General features: G+C 47.2%; 1 protein-coding gene across 1 annotated transcript in view; it reads left to right on the top strand.

Annotated features, from left to right (window-relative positions):
- Positions 1–17,050, top strand: part of TNFRSF18 (TNF receptor superfamily member 18) — a 235,261-nt gene that overhangs the window by 58,153 nt on the left and 160,058 nt on the right. Inside the window, exon 2 of the mRNA XM_069610085.1 lies at positions 16,414–16,554. Within this exon, the coding sequence (XP_069466186.1) occupies positions 16,414–16,554 (141 nt within the window). The remainder of the gene's footprint in view (positions 1–16,413; positions 16,555–17,050) is intronic.

Raw genomic sequence — 17,050 nt, 5'->3', positions numbered from 1 at the left:
CCCCACCCACTTCAAAGCACAAGAGTTACTGGCAACCACGTGGCACCTCCCCCACAGTGTATCCACCATTGAAGTCGGAGAGACAACAGTACTGGAGTTAACACATACATTTTGTCCTGCTGGCTCACCCCAACCCATGACCATGCATGGCCCAAACGGGGCACATGTCAAGCTGGAAAAGCCCAAACTACCACATACCACAATCTAGGTGCTGCCTACAGGCTCACAGCTGCCAGAAGCATAGGTGCAACTGCCCTTAGAGCAAGGACAGCACACGTGCCGCTACCCAAGAGGAGACCCAGGCACGACGGCATACTCGAACCTCAACTGACACACTTGCCACAATGAATAACCCTACGCCACCAAACCCCCCCACCAGGTCAACAGCAACCACATGGCGCATGCTACCCCTGTTCACCATGACCCCACCGGCTGACAAGGGCATGAGGTGGGTTGAATGGCTAGACGACTTCAACAACTTCATAAAGGCGGCAGGCGAGGAAAAGTCTCCAAACCTACAGAGCATGTTCATCAACACCATCGGGGGTGAAGTCAAAACGTTCATCAGGACCATTCCCCAAGAAGAACAGCCAGACTTTGATTCACTGATAACAGCCCTCAACAGGAAACTTGTGATTGAACCCAATCGCGACTATGAGCGCTACATGTTGAACCAGTGCTCGCAATGGGGAGAAGAAATATTCGATGAGTTTGTCAACCACCTGAGAGTCAAAGGCGCACATTGCCAATTCCCCGCCTTTTCACTTGACGAAACAGTACGGCTGAGAGTGATTGAAGGGTGTTTGTCCCAAACCCTGAAAAAACAACTGGTGAAAAAGACAATCTCCATCGACAAAGTGAGTGAGCCGGCAAGGATTTTCGAGAGTGTGGATGCGCAAGCAGCATCCATGTCAGGTAATGCAGGAGCAAAACAGGACAAGACTAAACTCATCGCAGCAGTTCACCTGGCCAGCCAACACCCAGGGGACAGGGGAGCCGTAGGAGGCAACCAAACTGCCCCCAGACCACAAAGACAGTGCTATCGCTGTGGGATGGCATTCCCCCACTCGGGTACGTGCCCCGCACTCTCTCAGAGGTGTGGCAATTGCAGCAGAGAAGGACACTCTCAGTCTGTCTGCAGGGAAGGCAGACCATTCCCGACTCTGCGACTGTCAACCCAACCTCAACACAGAATGTATAGCCGAACTGCGCAGAACACAGCATACCAAATGAGACCCTACCAACAAGGGCCCAGACGCTACATCAGAGCAGTCGAAGAGCAGTACCCCGAGGACTATTGCCAAGACCATGAACCCTACAACCAAGGCACACACCTCACAGATGAATATGATGGACCATCTCAACCATATCATGGCCAATACCCGCCGCAATTACCTGGACCCCCCTACAGAGGAGACGACTACGACCAATACTTTCAGGACGAGTATGTAAACCTCATCCTCGATGAAAAAGACGCGAGGGAAGCGCCCAAGATCGCCGTCAACATTGGTAAAAGACATTTCTCTTTTCTGATTGACTCTGGTGCCACTGTCAACATTATGGGGGAACAAGAGTTTCTGCTAATTCCTGAAAGACCACCGCTAGCCAAGACGATGTTGAAAATCTTCCAGTGGGGCGCAAACCTCCCCCTTCACTCCATTGGCCATTTCAAGAGCCAGCTCCTACACAACAGACGTTCCACAGCCACAGTCATCCACGTAATCCAAAGCCCAACTAAAGGGCGATGTTTGTTGAGTTTCCACACCACGTCTTGTTTAGGACTTATCGGCATACACTTCAATGAAGGGGACGTGATACAGACAGTCGCGCCCCCAGACAAAACGAAAGAGAACATCTACACGATTGTGGGCAGCTCCATGCCGAAAACCCTCATTACAAAGGAAATGATCCAAGAGAGATTCCCACTCGTCTGCAGAAGGTTAGGAAAATTGAAAGGACCCCCTGTCAAATTACACATCGACAACATGGTCCGGCCCGTCCCCCAGCATCTCATGAGGGTAGGGTTCCACCTACAAGCAGCAGTCTCACAGGAACTCAATCAGCTGCTCAACAATGGCATTATTGAACCCGTAATGGGGCCAACCCCATGGGTTTCGCCCCCAGTCATTGTTCCCAAGGAGGGTGGACATCTGAGACTATGTGTAGATATGAGAATGGCCAACAACGCCATCCAGAGGGAACACCACCCGGGGCCCCGAATTGAGGACATGATCATCCAGCTGAACAGGTCCATTCTATTCTCCAAACTAGACCTCAATCAGGGTTACCATCAGCTGGAACCACATCCTGAATTGAGAGGCATCGCCACCTTTGCCACCCATGATGGCCTATTTCGCTACCGACGCCTCAACTTTGGCATCTCATCGGCTGCAGACATTTTTCAAGAGACATTATGGGGCCCTGAACTATAGCGACGACATTCTTGTCTTTGGGAAAACGAGAGAAGAACATGATGCTGCACTAATAGCGACATACACCGCCGTCCAAGAGGCGGGATTGACCCTCATGATACAGAAGTGCCGGTTCAGCAAGACCAAGTTAAAATTCTTTGGACACATCTTCTCCGCTGACGGCATGATGCCAAACCCAGACAAAGTCAACACAATCTCCAACCTCCGTGAACCAACGCAAGTTGCAGACATTCGTTCATTTCTGGGGATGGCAGGCTACTGCGCCCACTACATCCCCCACTATGCATCCATCACAAGACCATTACGGCGTCTGCTACAGAAAAGCACCATGTTCGCCTGGTCGGATCAATGTCAAGAGGCTTTTGACACCATTAAAACAGCCCTAGCGGAGGCCCACAGACTGGCGTACTTTGACCCTGACTGGCACATGGAAATCATCGTGGACGCGAGCCCAGTAGGGTTGGGTGCGATTCTCGCCCAGACATGCGGGACTGATGCCCACCCTAGGCACGAGCTCTAGCCCCGCCTGAGTCCGCCTACTCCCAAGCTGAAAAAGAGAGCCTGGTGGCAGTATGGGCCTGTGAACATTTTCAAAACTGCGTCATTGAAAAACAATTTATGCTCATTACAGACCATCAAGCTCTGCTATCTCTATTTGGAAATCCCCGTACCAAGATGACCCCCCGGATAGAACGCTGGGGCATCAGACTTCAAGAATATGATTTTGAGCACAACCCGGCAGACTGCCTGTCACGGCATCCAGTTGAAAACCCATCGCCAGAGTCTGTGACACGGAATACATAAACTATGTGGCTTCCAATGCACTCCCACTAGCCATTTCCCTACAGATGGTTGCAGCTGCGTACACTGCAGATCCCTGTATGGCACTGGTGATTAGCCTAACCAAAAACAACAAGTGGAGGGATTATCGACGTGCTGTTCTGAGCCACCCGGGGGTGTGCAGGGATGAAATGGCCAGACTTGCCAAGGTACACACTGAACTAGCTGCGAAAGACAATTCAACGCTGCTGAGAGGCTGCCGGTTGGTCATTCCTGCGTTGCTAAGAGCTGAAGCAATCAAGACAGCACACGAGGGACATAGAGGCGCCAACAACACAAAGAAGCAGCTCCAGTGTCACCTGTGGTTCCCTTCCTAGACTCCATGGTTGATAGATGGGTGAAGAATTACCTAGCATGCCAATGCACAGCCAGAGCAGAGGCGCCAGTCCCAATCCAACCGACACACATCCCAGAGCACCCATGGGAAAGAGTGGCGGTTGACTTCTATGGACCCATGGAATCGGGAGAGTACCTCCTACTATTCATAGATGAACACTCAAGATTCCCATTCGTCAAGAGAGTAGCGACCACTGCATTTGCTCATGTAGCAGCAGTATTTGACGACGTACTGAGCGAATGGGGAATCCCTAGTACGCTCAAATACGACAATGGGCCCCCATTCAGTAGCCATGAGTTCACAGCCTTCGCAAACCACATGTGGTTCGCTCATCAGATTACCCCCAGATGGCTGAAAGCCAATGGGATGGCCAAGCGATTCATGGCCTCCATCAAGGAAACGATGCAGAGGGCTTGCATCGAAAATGCTGACCTTCACCATGTGTTGTGCCGGCTACCCCGAGATTACTGGAACACCCCCCACGAATCCACAAACAGAACACCTGCCGAACTAATGATGCAATACGAGGTTCGCACCCGCATCGTGAGACACCCAACAACCCAGCAGGAAGCAGATCCTGAGGTTATAGAGAGAGACGCCGGGAAGAAAGAGAAGGCTTGCATGGAGACAGATGCTAGAAGAGTGGCAAGGCCCAAAGAGTTCCAAGTAGGTGACGAAGTTTTGGTACAGCAAGCAACCTCCAAGGAGACAGATGCTCGGTTTGCAACGAAGCCACTCAACATGACAGCTATCAAGGGCACCATGGTGACGGCAGGCATCGCTGACAAAGAGGTCATAAGGAACAGTTCCCAATTTAAACATTTAGTCAAGAGAGAGGACAAAAGACCTCCACTCCTGATCCTGACTCTGAACCACGAGAAACCATGGACGACCTGTGGAGTCCTCCAGAGGGATCCCAGCTCTGAGCAACAGAGTCAAGAGAAGCAACAAGACCACCCCTCAGTGATGAAAGGAGTGAGAGACCTCAACGGACCACCAGAAGACCACTTCGCCTAGTAGAAGAATGCTAGGTAGACGTCAGGACATTTGTCCGGGGGTGATGTTACAAGGCTCTGTCCCTTTAAGAAGGAGGCAGAGACCACAAGGGGATGACGTGGGAGCAGGGAGGAGAGAAGGGAGAAAGTACTACGCATTAAGTTTCCAATTAAAGAAGGTGTTCCATGAATCTCTGGTGTCGCTTCCTTCTTGTACTGGTCCATCCGGCCCAACACCATTGTTGGAGCTGTGTGAACGCAGCTCACCTGACCCGGCTGGGTGCCTCCCAGCAGTTGCGTGCCCAGCCCCGGGTCTGCCGTGCTGGACACCACATCCACCACAACTTTCTCTTAAGGAAAAAACACTGAAATGCAAGCACAAGTGGCAAAACTATTGTGTTACGCCTTCCACACACAGGAGAATGTTAGCACAGCCGAAAGGCCCAGATAGTCATTACTACAGGACACAAGCCATGCAAAGTGGCATTGGCACAAAAAATGTACCAACCTCCCAACATTGCTTTGGATTAGTGGTCAAAATGTATGAAAAGTAGTAGTGGAACTATGTTCACTGTTGGCCTTCCCCCATTCCCCCCAAAACATGCCTCCTCCCACGCACAATCCAAACCCACAAACACACCTGCTGTTTAAAAGAATGTTCAGTGCAGTGCCCTGAAGTGCACGTTTTAACTGCTTCCTACACTTTTATTTGAAAACTAAACCATTCCGGAGCGGGTTCTTTTTAAAATAAAAAATAAAAGTATTAGGAACAGTAACAGTTTTTTTAAAAAGTAGAGGAGCACTGCTCCCAACAGCTTCCGCCCACTTCGACTACTGCTTTGGAAGCTATGTAGCGCTGTACTGTCTTTTTCTTCAAAAGACAACCTCAGACCCGTACTCCAGGGGTCTGCAACCTGGGCTCTCCAGATGTTTTGAACTACGACTTCCATGATCCCTCACCATTGACTGTGATGTTTAAGCATGATGTGAGTTGTTGTCCAACACCTCTGGAGAGCTAAAGGTTGCTGACCGCTGCTATAAGCTATGGTAGAAAAATCCTTTTGACTCTACTCACCAGAACATGAGAGTGTATGAACAAAAACATATTGGATTACAAATCTCTAGAAAATGGGGAGGGTTGCTTCTAATTATGCAGCTCTTGCATCCAAATTAATGTGTGGGCTATTCTGCTGACAGCTCTGAATGAGAGGCTAGAAGCTATAAAAATTGACATTCTCTGAATCCTCTACGTGTTTTGGTGCCCTGTGGTGTCCCACATCAGGAAAGACATGGCTACATTGGAGAGTGAAGATAGGTGCCAGGACGACGCTGCTCTGATAGACAAGGCACAGAAGCAGCACTGAGGTGTCAGCTGAGACGCTGACATCGGGGAGGATCAATGCAACAAGGGACGCATAGATGCCCAGAGTGAGCAGCAAGAAGGGTGCATACAATGCAACTGAGCCTACAAGGAAAAAAGAAGTCCTTGCTGGGGGCTCGAGTATGAGGGCCGACCCCAAAGAGGAGGATGCTGCTGAGGGTTTCGCTGACATGCAACCAAGGAGCATCCAAGGTTTGCAGAGCGGTTGTGGAACGCAGATGGTGAATAGCCCCTCCCAGATTAACAAGTTCTGCAACAGCGATTGAACCACTGATGCCACCACTGTTCAGTCCGAGAAAACACAACATATTGGTAAGGTAACTTTGGGTATTAGCCTATCTGACCGTGGCAAACTGACCGAATGACCAATTTATGGGTTATTTGGCCTTCGGGCCAATTTGGTCGCATATATTGCTACATATCAACCCTAGAGAGCAGGGGTTGCGGGGGTGTCCCGCGCTATGCAGGGTTGGTATTTAGCAATATTGGGGGTGCCACGGTGTCCCCTGCTTCCTTAAAATTGGAGGCGGGGGACAAAACCCCCCCCAAAAAACACACATGCGTTTAAATTGGACATCGACCGAATTGATTTACGGTCAGTTTGCCACGACCAAATAGAATTTGGTCAGACATACCCAAACCTAAATCTGCGCTTTAATATCTGATGCACTCCTAGCATATAGCTTCTTTGTATCTACAGACTGTTTGAATCTGTACCAATACATCTATTTGGATCCTGATATCAATGCCGGAAGTCCTCAGTACACAGGTAGATTTAATAATTATGCTAGTCACTCATCTTTACAGTTAATTACACTGCAGCCCACTTATCTGGCGCATTATCTGTTCTGACTCACTGGGTTTGTCTGCATACCTAACACATAGCCACATAGACTCGTTTGTTTGTATGTGCACACCACAACTGTCTAGCTTGTGATATCTGTCCCTGAACCACCAGCTAGCACTGAGGTATATTGGAGCATTGTGTTAGCTTGTTGCACAGCTGGCCCCAAAACACGTAACTGGATTGACTCTTTGTTTTGCCGGACATTCCAGCTACAAATCCTGATGGACTTATTGTGCTATATTGGCAATTATCTAGACTGATGCTTTGTGTTAACATTCCCTTCATCAGTATATCTAACTATATTGATGCCTTCATACTGGTGCATTCCGGTGTAACCGGGACTGTCCCGGACTAGGGTGATCTGCCCACTGGTGACAAGAGTGTTTTTCTTTTGAAAACCTCATCCCTGGTTTTCGAGAGGGTCTTCAGTAGCTGCCAGCCACCAGGAAGGCACGATTTTTCAATGCACTTACATACCAAGATAGCAACTTGTGATACAATACATTAAATGGTATAATTCATTATAATATAACACTTAAAGCTTGGCCATCCAAGGGTGCCCTCGAACCACCAACCTTTTACTAAACAGCTGTAGCACTAACGGATTATGCCACAGAGACTGCTTGTGAAATGCTTTTACAGAGAGCTCTGCAATATCAATTAGAGCAAACGCCTCTTCGTGTTTAGTAGGCTTAGAGTCGCAGGCATCCTGCTACTTGTGTTCCGGGGCAATGTCTGATACACTCCCCAAACACCCTCTCCTCCCGCCCCCTGCTACTGAAGGGTAGTGTCCTGGCAGCCACTGTCAAAAGGCAGTACTGCTTCTATTTTAGTGGCCCTGTCCTGCCATTTTATTTTGAAAATCTGGTCACCCTACGTCACCCTACGTCTTAGACATTGATACATTAGCAGCAATGTTTGAATGCTTATGCTATGCCAGGATTTTCTATCAATCCAGGTGCATAAAACTGGAAAGAGATGGTTTACTTGTGTCAAAAGTGGTAGTTAATGGAATTACCGCTATTTTTGCCAGCACTACATATCTCATAATGAAGACCTGTGTGTGGTATACCTTGTTCTCCTGTCTTGTTGAGACCCATTGAGGTGCAGGCTTAAGCGACGCCCCTGTGGCAGGCTTATCAGAATGGCCTGGGGCAGAGAGGAAGATTTGGCAGGAAAAGAATCACAAGAATGTCCACTACCCATCAGACCCCGACCACCCCAGGTGAGATCACATGCTGTCTTCGTCATTTCCAGGATTTCGGCTGGACAAAAGCATCCATTATGGCTAAAACAGAATATTTGCTACAGAAATGCAGAACTTCTTCAGGTGCTCACATACAACAGAGCAGATATGGCGACAGGGTTGTCTTGGCGATGCCTACCTTTGTCTATAAGAGCCTTGAAAGGCCATCTGTGATTTAGGAATCAGCTTAGCACCTGGCTGGTACACTGCTGATACTTTGTTAGTATTAATCAGCGAAATTGACAAATTTCTCTCTGTGGTAAAAAATTGCATATTGTAGTCAAAATTCACCTATTTCACGCCTGCAATGCGAAATTGCCTATTTTGCCCGTTTTCCTGTGCAAACGTTTTTTCTTGAGTTGCTTCTCTTCTCGCGTGGAAACATTTCAGCCAATTAGGGAGCTGTGAAACTTTTCAAGCCTCTAATTGGCTGGCATATTCACTTTCTCAAAGCAAACCCTGACAATAAAAGCAATTTGATCAAAAGTGGCGAAGTGATGAAAAATCTGCTCTTCTGGAACCGAAAGTAGAGTTCAACTTCAAGGGCAGTAATTTCTCCTGTTAGTGGAGTGCTGGATTATTATAGCACCCGCACTAGTCAACTCTCAACTGTAGAAACAGGAATTGCACCGACCCCTTCAATTCCAACAGAGTCCACCTGATCGTTAGCCAGCCTACAAGCAGGATCCCACAAACCTCCAACTACCCAATCCTGCGATCCACAAACGTCATACGCACCACAAAAAAGAGAATACCTAACACATTCATTAAATTGATGTCATGGCAGAGCAGTTATAGTTGCATACGTGGTCTATCACAGAATGCAGCTGTGCAGGTATTAAACCGAATAGGGAGAGAATTCTGCATTCTTTGAGTCATCCAAAATGTTTGCATCCATTTCATGGAGCCCTCAGGACTGAATTTGTGTTAGGTAGATAGCAAGGCAGTGATCACAATGCCCTTGTGTTTGTGGCGATTATGGCATCTTCTTACCCCTCAACCCATCATTCTGTGTACCCTTCAGACACATGCTCGCACATTGTTACCCACTCCAAGAGTAGGGCAGGTTTCAGTCAGGAATTGGTCCCGCCATCTTGTTGAGAGATGGGCAGGGCGCCAGTGAGTTCCTAAAGCTCGACCCCCATTTGCAAATAACAAGCGGTGAGTTGAACTCGGGCATCTAGGTTAGGGGAGGTGTCAGGCTTTTTTTGAAGGTGCCTGGGGTCGACGTGGCCCACCGTCAAGAGACTGAGAACTGTGTCTGAATCGGCCTTAGCAGGATTCTGAAGATTCCTTCCATCACCTGAGGTAGAGGTGTGTAAGGGTTCCAGGTCCAGCTTTTAGGAGGGTGTGTGCGGCATCAACAAATAGAGCACGGTTGTTATTAAAGACAAACTAAGAACATTGTTTATATACAAAACTAGTGATTTATTCATACAAATAATGCCTCCAAAAGTATTAAGTATGAAATAAGGTTGTCCAAAGAGTGCTCTGAAGTGTAATACAAAGGTAGAACCTCACGTTGTGGCATTCCACAATGCTCTGTATTCCTTGAGGGTAGGAACACTGGCCATTGCAGTTGTTGGTGTGTCAGCCTAGGGCAGGAGGCCCGTTGTCCGAGTCAGAATTGTCAGGTGAGGAAGGATATTTTGCCCAGTTGTGGAAAGTTCCGCAAACAACATAGCATATGGATTGTTGCCTATGGAAGTAGGTGACTCCATCACTCCTGAAGTGGCCTTGGTTCAAGGCCCTCAGAACCAGGTGGTCACACTGGGAAGTGGAAGGAGGGCGCGGACAGAGACCAGTGTCCACCCCTGCAATTGGATGTCCCCTGGAACAGAGCACACAAGGTACCAGGGCTGGACTTGCTGGGTTCTGGATCAGTTCAAAAGTTCAAGATTATGTTATTGGCAATGGGAGCAGAGGCCACCACAGTAAGAATGTTCATCCATTGCACATCCTGATTTGGTATGAGCTGCTCCTGGTCTCTGTCTCAGTCAGTGTTAGAGGCTCAGTTCTCAGAAGGCCATCTCCTTTTGCAACATGGTCTATTCTTCCACCAGCTGACATGCAGTCTTAGGGTCAAAGGCTGATCTCTTCTCCTCCCTCCTGGCCTCAACCACTCAACTTCTTCTCCTTGGTGACCTCAACATCCATCTTGATTCTACTTGTCCCCCATCCACACTCGTTTGTCACCCATGTGATTCACTCTCCCTCTCTATCCTCTTACTTGATCGCTCCTCTGCGTTCGACACGGTCAACCATACCACCCTGCTTAATCGTCTCTGTGACAACCTGGGTATCACTGATCAGGCTCTGGCCTGGCTGACCTCTTTTCTCTTTGATGAACCCTCCCAGGTACAACTTGGGTCCTTTTTATCTTCTATCTCCCTCTCCACTTGCGGTGTCCTCCAGTGGTCTAACCTCTCGTCCTGGCTTTTCAACCAATACCTGGCAACTCTCACCTATTGCATCTCCATTTTCTGCTCAACCTTCCAGTGTTATGCTGATGACACCCAACTCATTTTCAGGCTTCCTTCCACCTCCTCCTCACCTTCCCTCATCTCCGATTGCCTAAGCGCCATTCAAAATTGGTGTGCCGCCAATGATCTATGTCTAAATGCCAACAAGACCGAGATCCTCCTGATTGGTGCACCATCTCTATCGTTTGCTCTCACTCTCTGGCCTCCCTTGGTCCTCCTCCTATCCCCACTTTTAAGGCAAAGAACCTTGGGGTTATCTTTGACTCTACACTCTCCTTCTCCTCACACATCTCTGACGTCTCCAAAAATTCTAACTTTTTATTGCACCTCCTTAAAGGTACTCTGCTTTTTCTCTCCTTCCTTCAAAAGCTCACTGTCTCCCAAGCTCTGGTTCCCTCCAGACTGGACTTTACCAGCCTCTTCCTAAATCTTCCTGCCTCCACCCTCCGCCTTTTGCAACTAACCCAGAACAGGACTGCAAGACATGTGCTTGGCCACAAGCCATGGGATTGTATCTCTCCAGCCCTGAAATCCCTTCATTGGCTCCCAGTAGATGCAAGGATTAAATTTAAAACCCTCTGCATTGTCCACAAGACTTTCTGGGGCCTGGGTCCAAAATACCTTCAACGCTCCCTCTGTAAATACCTCACCTCTCAAGCCCTTCGCTCCTCTACTTCTAACTTCCTCAGGGTTAGTAGTTTTGCAAAGAAATGAGCTGGGGGTAGATCTCTATCTTCTGCTGGTGCCTCCCTTTGGAACAGCCTCCCGGCCACCCTGCAACTTGAGGATAACCATCTCTGGTTCCGGAAACATCTCAAGACCTTCCTCTTTGCCTCTGCCTTTATCCCCTTATCCCCTGTTGATCTGTTTCCTCTCTTGGCATTGTGCTCCTGGCCACCGTCTGCCATTCGGACCCAGGTACCTGCTCACCCTGCCACCCTCCTGCACTGCCTCCAGGCCACCCACCGCACAAGGGTACTTTAACTGTACCCATACAGTCCCCCTGCCACTTTTCTTCTGCACTTATCATATATACCTATCTGACCAACTTTCACCAGCCCTTTGTTGGCTGCACTTTATTTATTTATTTATGTATTTATTTATTTATTTAATCTGATTATTTATTCTGTTTTTCACTCCTCTGCCCCGCACTTTCCACTTCCCCTCCCCCTACATGCACTTTCCCCTTTGTTTACCTTTTCCACGCACTTGCGCTATCTTAGATGTCACTGGGTCTAGTAAGATCGCTGTTTTATTTTTTGTTCTTTCTTGTTCCCCTCCCTTTTGCCAGGTAGCGCTCTGAAACACTTGTGTACGAGCGCGATATAAATAAAATATCATATCATATCAAAGGTTTTTGGAAATCCCTGCTAAGGAGTTAGTTACCCATACTGCTGGTGGCTGAATCATGAAAGGAGGCCTGTAAAAGTCCCCAAGTTACCTCAGTGCTTCACCAGAATCCTCTGTGGTTTCTTCTTCAATTTCTTCACCCGCAATTGGCCTCATCAGCATTTCGTTTCCATGTATTCTTATTCACATAACTTTCTCCCAAGGTATCCATTTGGTGTCGGCTGAGGCAGTATGTCAAGTCATAGGTTTGCATTCTTTTTCGAACACACAGTATAGCTGCTAACCTGAGTCCAGCATCATCATTCAAAACTTGCAGCCTTTGTCTTCAGGGTGGGTTACAGATTTAAGAGTTATATGGGTTTCAACAAGAACATTGGACAAGTGGTGGCCGCCCAGTCAATTATGAGGTTCACAACTGGAGGATTAGCAGATGGTAATCGAAGAAGATGATTCGGAGAAGTTCATTACAAATTCTGAAATAATTTCTGGCACCTGCTACATGCTGATGATCAAACTAATAGTTTGATGACCAATACGGAGTTGATACATCGGATCAATGTGAAAATCAGCAAATCTTTGTTGCAACAGGGAACGTAATTAAATAAATTGCTGCCTTGAAAATGGCCCATGGTCGAAACACGTGTCGGCTATCCACTATACAAGAAATTAAAGAGCCTTTGACCCATTGGAACTTTTTGGAGTTATTATTTAGGCGCCTTAAACGCCATTATTTGGCATCAACCCCTTTTTTCTGTTTGACCAATATTGTCTGACTTTGGTGGTTGTAACAATTATAATACTTTGAAATTAACACTGCACCCTGCTTTGCATTGTGATCCCTCTGTTTTTTTAAATATGGTGTGTGACCTCCATGCCTTGGCAAGGAAGTATAATTACCATCACCTACATGAAACTCAGGCGTACATTACCAGCGTTTGCACGGTATATTGCCTGATGGGCTATGCTTCACATTTCACCATAGCCAGACATGAAACCCACATCTCTGTTGAAACCTCAGTTCTTTAGGCCAAACGTCTTCCAAACCTTGAGTTCCCATGTACGTCCGTGTCTTGTATTTGGGAGATCTCTTTTCAGAACCAAAATCAACCGGTCCTGCTGTGTGTGTCAATCTTCTGTGAACTGGGGGCCCAACAGTGATTATGTTTTATGGTTTGAGATGGCACATCGGTGTAGATTCAGTCTTACCCTGGCAGTTTTCGCCTGCTGGATTTCCTTGCTGGGATTTCTTGCATTGGACGAGGTACCCAATGTTGCATAATGTGCAGTTATAAGTCTCTTGATTCGGTATTGCTTGGTTCTGTGGAGTTATTGTAGCAGAGTCAGTGCAAATATGTTGGCAGGTTTTGCAGCTCCTCATATTCGATAGGTGCATTCCATGTCTCATTTATTTTTGATCCATTGTGAATACGCTTCTTGTGAATGTTGGTTGTAGCTCCTTCACGGGTCAGCATGGGATGAAGTGGTCTCTGTGTGCAGTGGTAACCTCTAAATAAGACTTTGCTGGGTCTCCCTCATCCCACGGCTTGTGTGATTATTTTTCTTTTTTCGTCAGTCCAGCAGTGAGCTCCATGAAAGCTATTCCTGCATGATTTTTGACATTGTATGTTTTCCCCAGGGTGCTCCATTAATCTCTTTGCCTTCAAAGCTTGCGTTATAGTAAGGCCTGCAGGGAATTCCTGATCATCCAATATACATATTAGCCAGGGGAGTATCCAGCATTGCAAGAGTGGGTGGTCGAGGGGGCGAGCCAATTAAAAAGTACTGCTACTTTTCGCCACAAATGCACCTTGGGAAATTGATACTAAACTGTCACACAATGGTTCTTGGCCTCATTATGATAACCTGACTCTACTCTTTCCCTGCATCATTCAGACAAGAGTGCATGGAGCTGTGTAATCCTGCCCTGAATCTGGCTCTGGCCCTTATTGGGCCTGCAGTGCATTCAACGGCATGGAGTGGGATACAGAGCGTGCTCAGACTATGCCCCCCATTTTGCATGGGGGGTGCAGAGCAGGAGCATGCAACCACACTGCTGTCCTTGTCCTGCTACATACCTCTGTTCGACAGGCAGCCAGGTGAGCAGAATCACACAGCAACACTGCTGTCCTGGACTGGATGCCCAAATAAAAGGAATGCCACAGTAAGAAAGGAATAGACTGGCTGCCCCCAAATGCCAGTCTAGCCAAGTAAATAATAACACATACCATACATGCAAACATCTTAATTTGCATATGGGTTGCACCATCAGAAGTGACTTCACAGAAAAGGACATTGCAGGGACCATCAACAGTCGTTGATACTTGGAGGCACCATGGACATGACTTTAGAATACGTTGCCATATATAAGCCAAGTGGCAAATAATTCTGTGTGGAAATTACCTAAATTACAACTCTATAGTCATTAGGCTTTTTTATAATAGCATGATATATTAACATAACATAGATAAGACACAGTGTGATCAAATGATCTGCCCAGGATCACACACTTTGGTTAAGTGGTGAAACTGGGATGTGGACCATTTAAGCAACTGAAAGCATCTTCCCAGGTTTAGTTGATATAGATATTTATTAAGGTTCTGCTTTGCATTTCATGTGCTTATAAATAATACTGTATTTATAGCAATGCCTTGGAAGCAAACCACATTACATAATAAACTAGCCTTTCATAATAAACTGACTTTACACTATATACATCATCATCTAAATATGTTGAGCAATAAGAGTATGGCTTCAGTTGTATTCCCCCCATCCTGCATACAAAGTCACAACAGCATCATGTAGATGAATGCCTAACAAATTCCCCTTGGGTTTTAAAGCCACAGCCATTATGTCATAAAACATGCAGCATTATGCAGACTTCTCCCTTCTGATAAACCCATGCACATTTCTTAAGGGGCAAAGGTCCCTGCTAATAGTCCCCGCTCCCATTCATCAGTGCCTAATGGCTGTCTTTGTAATGCTTTGTTGACACAGAGCAAAGTGTCTGTTCCATGGGAGAGCCGCTCTGCTGCCAGGTGTTCGAACTTTCACACGAAAGTGTGAGCCCTGGAAATGCTGAATCTACACGGTGGGTCCCACGTCCTGCAGATCCCCTCACAGGCAGCCTGAAGCAAAAGCAGGACTTTTGCCGTCCCGCTTAGCGGGGTCTGCAGATCGCAGGATCGACCTGTCATTTCGGGACATTGTCCTGGCAGAGGGACATCTCTGAAAGGTGTCCTGCTGCCAGAACATTGAGGGTGCTCAGCAGGAACACTGTGCCCCTGCTCCGCACCCTCGTTGTCCTGGCCGTGCTCTTAAGAGCCAGTGAGAGGCCAAGCTATCCCACCTTCCCTTAATCACCCCCTTCGGCTCGGGACACCACAATATCAGGTAATATTATCCCCACAAAAAATATTGCCGTATATATGGTCGTTGGGAACGGCCATAATCGATATTTTTAGTCCCCATTTTACAACCCACTGCTCCCTTTGTGCTGAAACCAAGTATCCTTGAACTGTTGCGATTAATTACTTTACCGACTATCCTCCTGTCAGTATACAGAGTGCCTCCCTTTTCCTTCTTGAAACTGTCCTCTGCATTCCTTTACAGGCTGGGTTGTATTTGTAGTGTGCTAGAACTGTCTGTTTTGATAATAATAAAGTAAATATTTGTATACAACCTTGATGGACAGTCCCTTTTTTCATTGGGTAATAATTGCATTTTCGCTGTGTTGCAACTAACCAACGATCCATGACCTTGCAGTGATAAGCCTGACGTTCCGTCCACGTTACCACAATTGGACAAGGAGGTTTATAATTTGCTTGTGTTTCCAATCTTTTCGGATCCCTTCTGGTGCACTAGAGGTGTGTGGCTGATGGATGGTTTAGGAACCGATATTCATCACTGGACCACTGGTGCCCCAGAAGTTGATTCGTCACAATATCTGTGTGAGTTGTGCTATTGAATGTTTTGCTGCACTTTCCAACAACTCCTATGCATGCTTGATTTGTGCTAGTGTAACCTCTTAGGAGAGTTTACTCACAGCCCTTACGCCAGTATGACCTGTGCAAGCTGTGCAGGGGGCGCTGTCTCACTCCATTGCCTATATTATTTACATCTGCTGTGCAGAGAGCTCCCTCTCATCTCTTTGCCTGTATGACCTGTGTAAAATGTGAAGGGAACTCCCTCTCATCTCTTCGCTTGCATGGCTTTTGTAAGCTCTGCAGAAAGCTCCCTCTCACCTCTTTGCCTGTATAGCTTCTGTAAGCTATGCAGGGTGCTCCTACTAACTCATTTGCCTGTATGACTTGCATTAGCTGTACAGGGAGCTCCCTCTCATGTGACTGCTTGACTGTTTACCCTGTGGTGCAAGCTCTTGAGGGCAGTGTGATTCCTCTAACGCCTTTATACAGTAACTAGTGGATGGGGCTCCCTCTCACTGCTCCTGTTAAACTCCCTACCAACGGCATCTATAATAACCTTCTCTCCTTTTTCTTTCCCAGTGGTCCCAGCAGAAAGGCCCTGCCCCGGGTTCACCGACAGCGACTGCAAATGTACCACAGGCTATAAATGCAAGGACCCAGAATGTTCTTCCTGTATTCCTGTGCCATCCTGCAAGAAAGGGGAGGAGCTTTTAAAATCCGGTAATGCAGCATTAACCATTTCTCTTGCTATCTATTGAGAGCAAACAGCGCACAAGCGACACCCACTTCATTATTGTCAATCAAAGCCTGCCTTCAGTTGGGGTTATCCTAAATTTACTAATTCTGCATCATCTACCTCAGTGCCTTGCAAATGTAAACATGCCCTAATCAGCATGGCAGCTCATTCTGTTTCGATATTATCAGACTGTTTCCCCTTAGAACAGTAATAGCCGTCACCCATGAGAAGTTGATAAAAGTGAGCAATTCGGGTGCTGCCGTGCCCTTTATTTCTTTATTTTTAAAGCACTCACACAGCCCCGGGGCATCGAGGCGCTGTTATAGGAATATGACTTAGTTGCATATTTATAACACGCTTAGTACCCCGAGGTTTCTAAGTGCAGACCCGGGGATCGAACCAGTGTTGCTGCTTGTCGTCTTGTTTGCAAGGCGAGCACATTGCTGCTGAGCTACCTCCCAGGACAACTTCACAAATAAG

This window comes from Ambystoma mexicanum, chromosome 8 (assembly GCF_040938575.1).
Source record: "Ambystoma mexicanum isolate Mex_15411 chromosome 8, UKY_AmexF1_1, whole genome shotgun sequence".
In the NCBI taxonomy this organism is placed as follows: domain Eukaryota; kingdom Metazoa; phylum Chordata; class Amphibia; order Caudata; family Ambystomatidae; genus Ambystoma; species Ambystoma mexicanum.
This window is presented reverse-complemented; position numbering and strand designations above follow the sequence as displayed.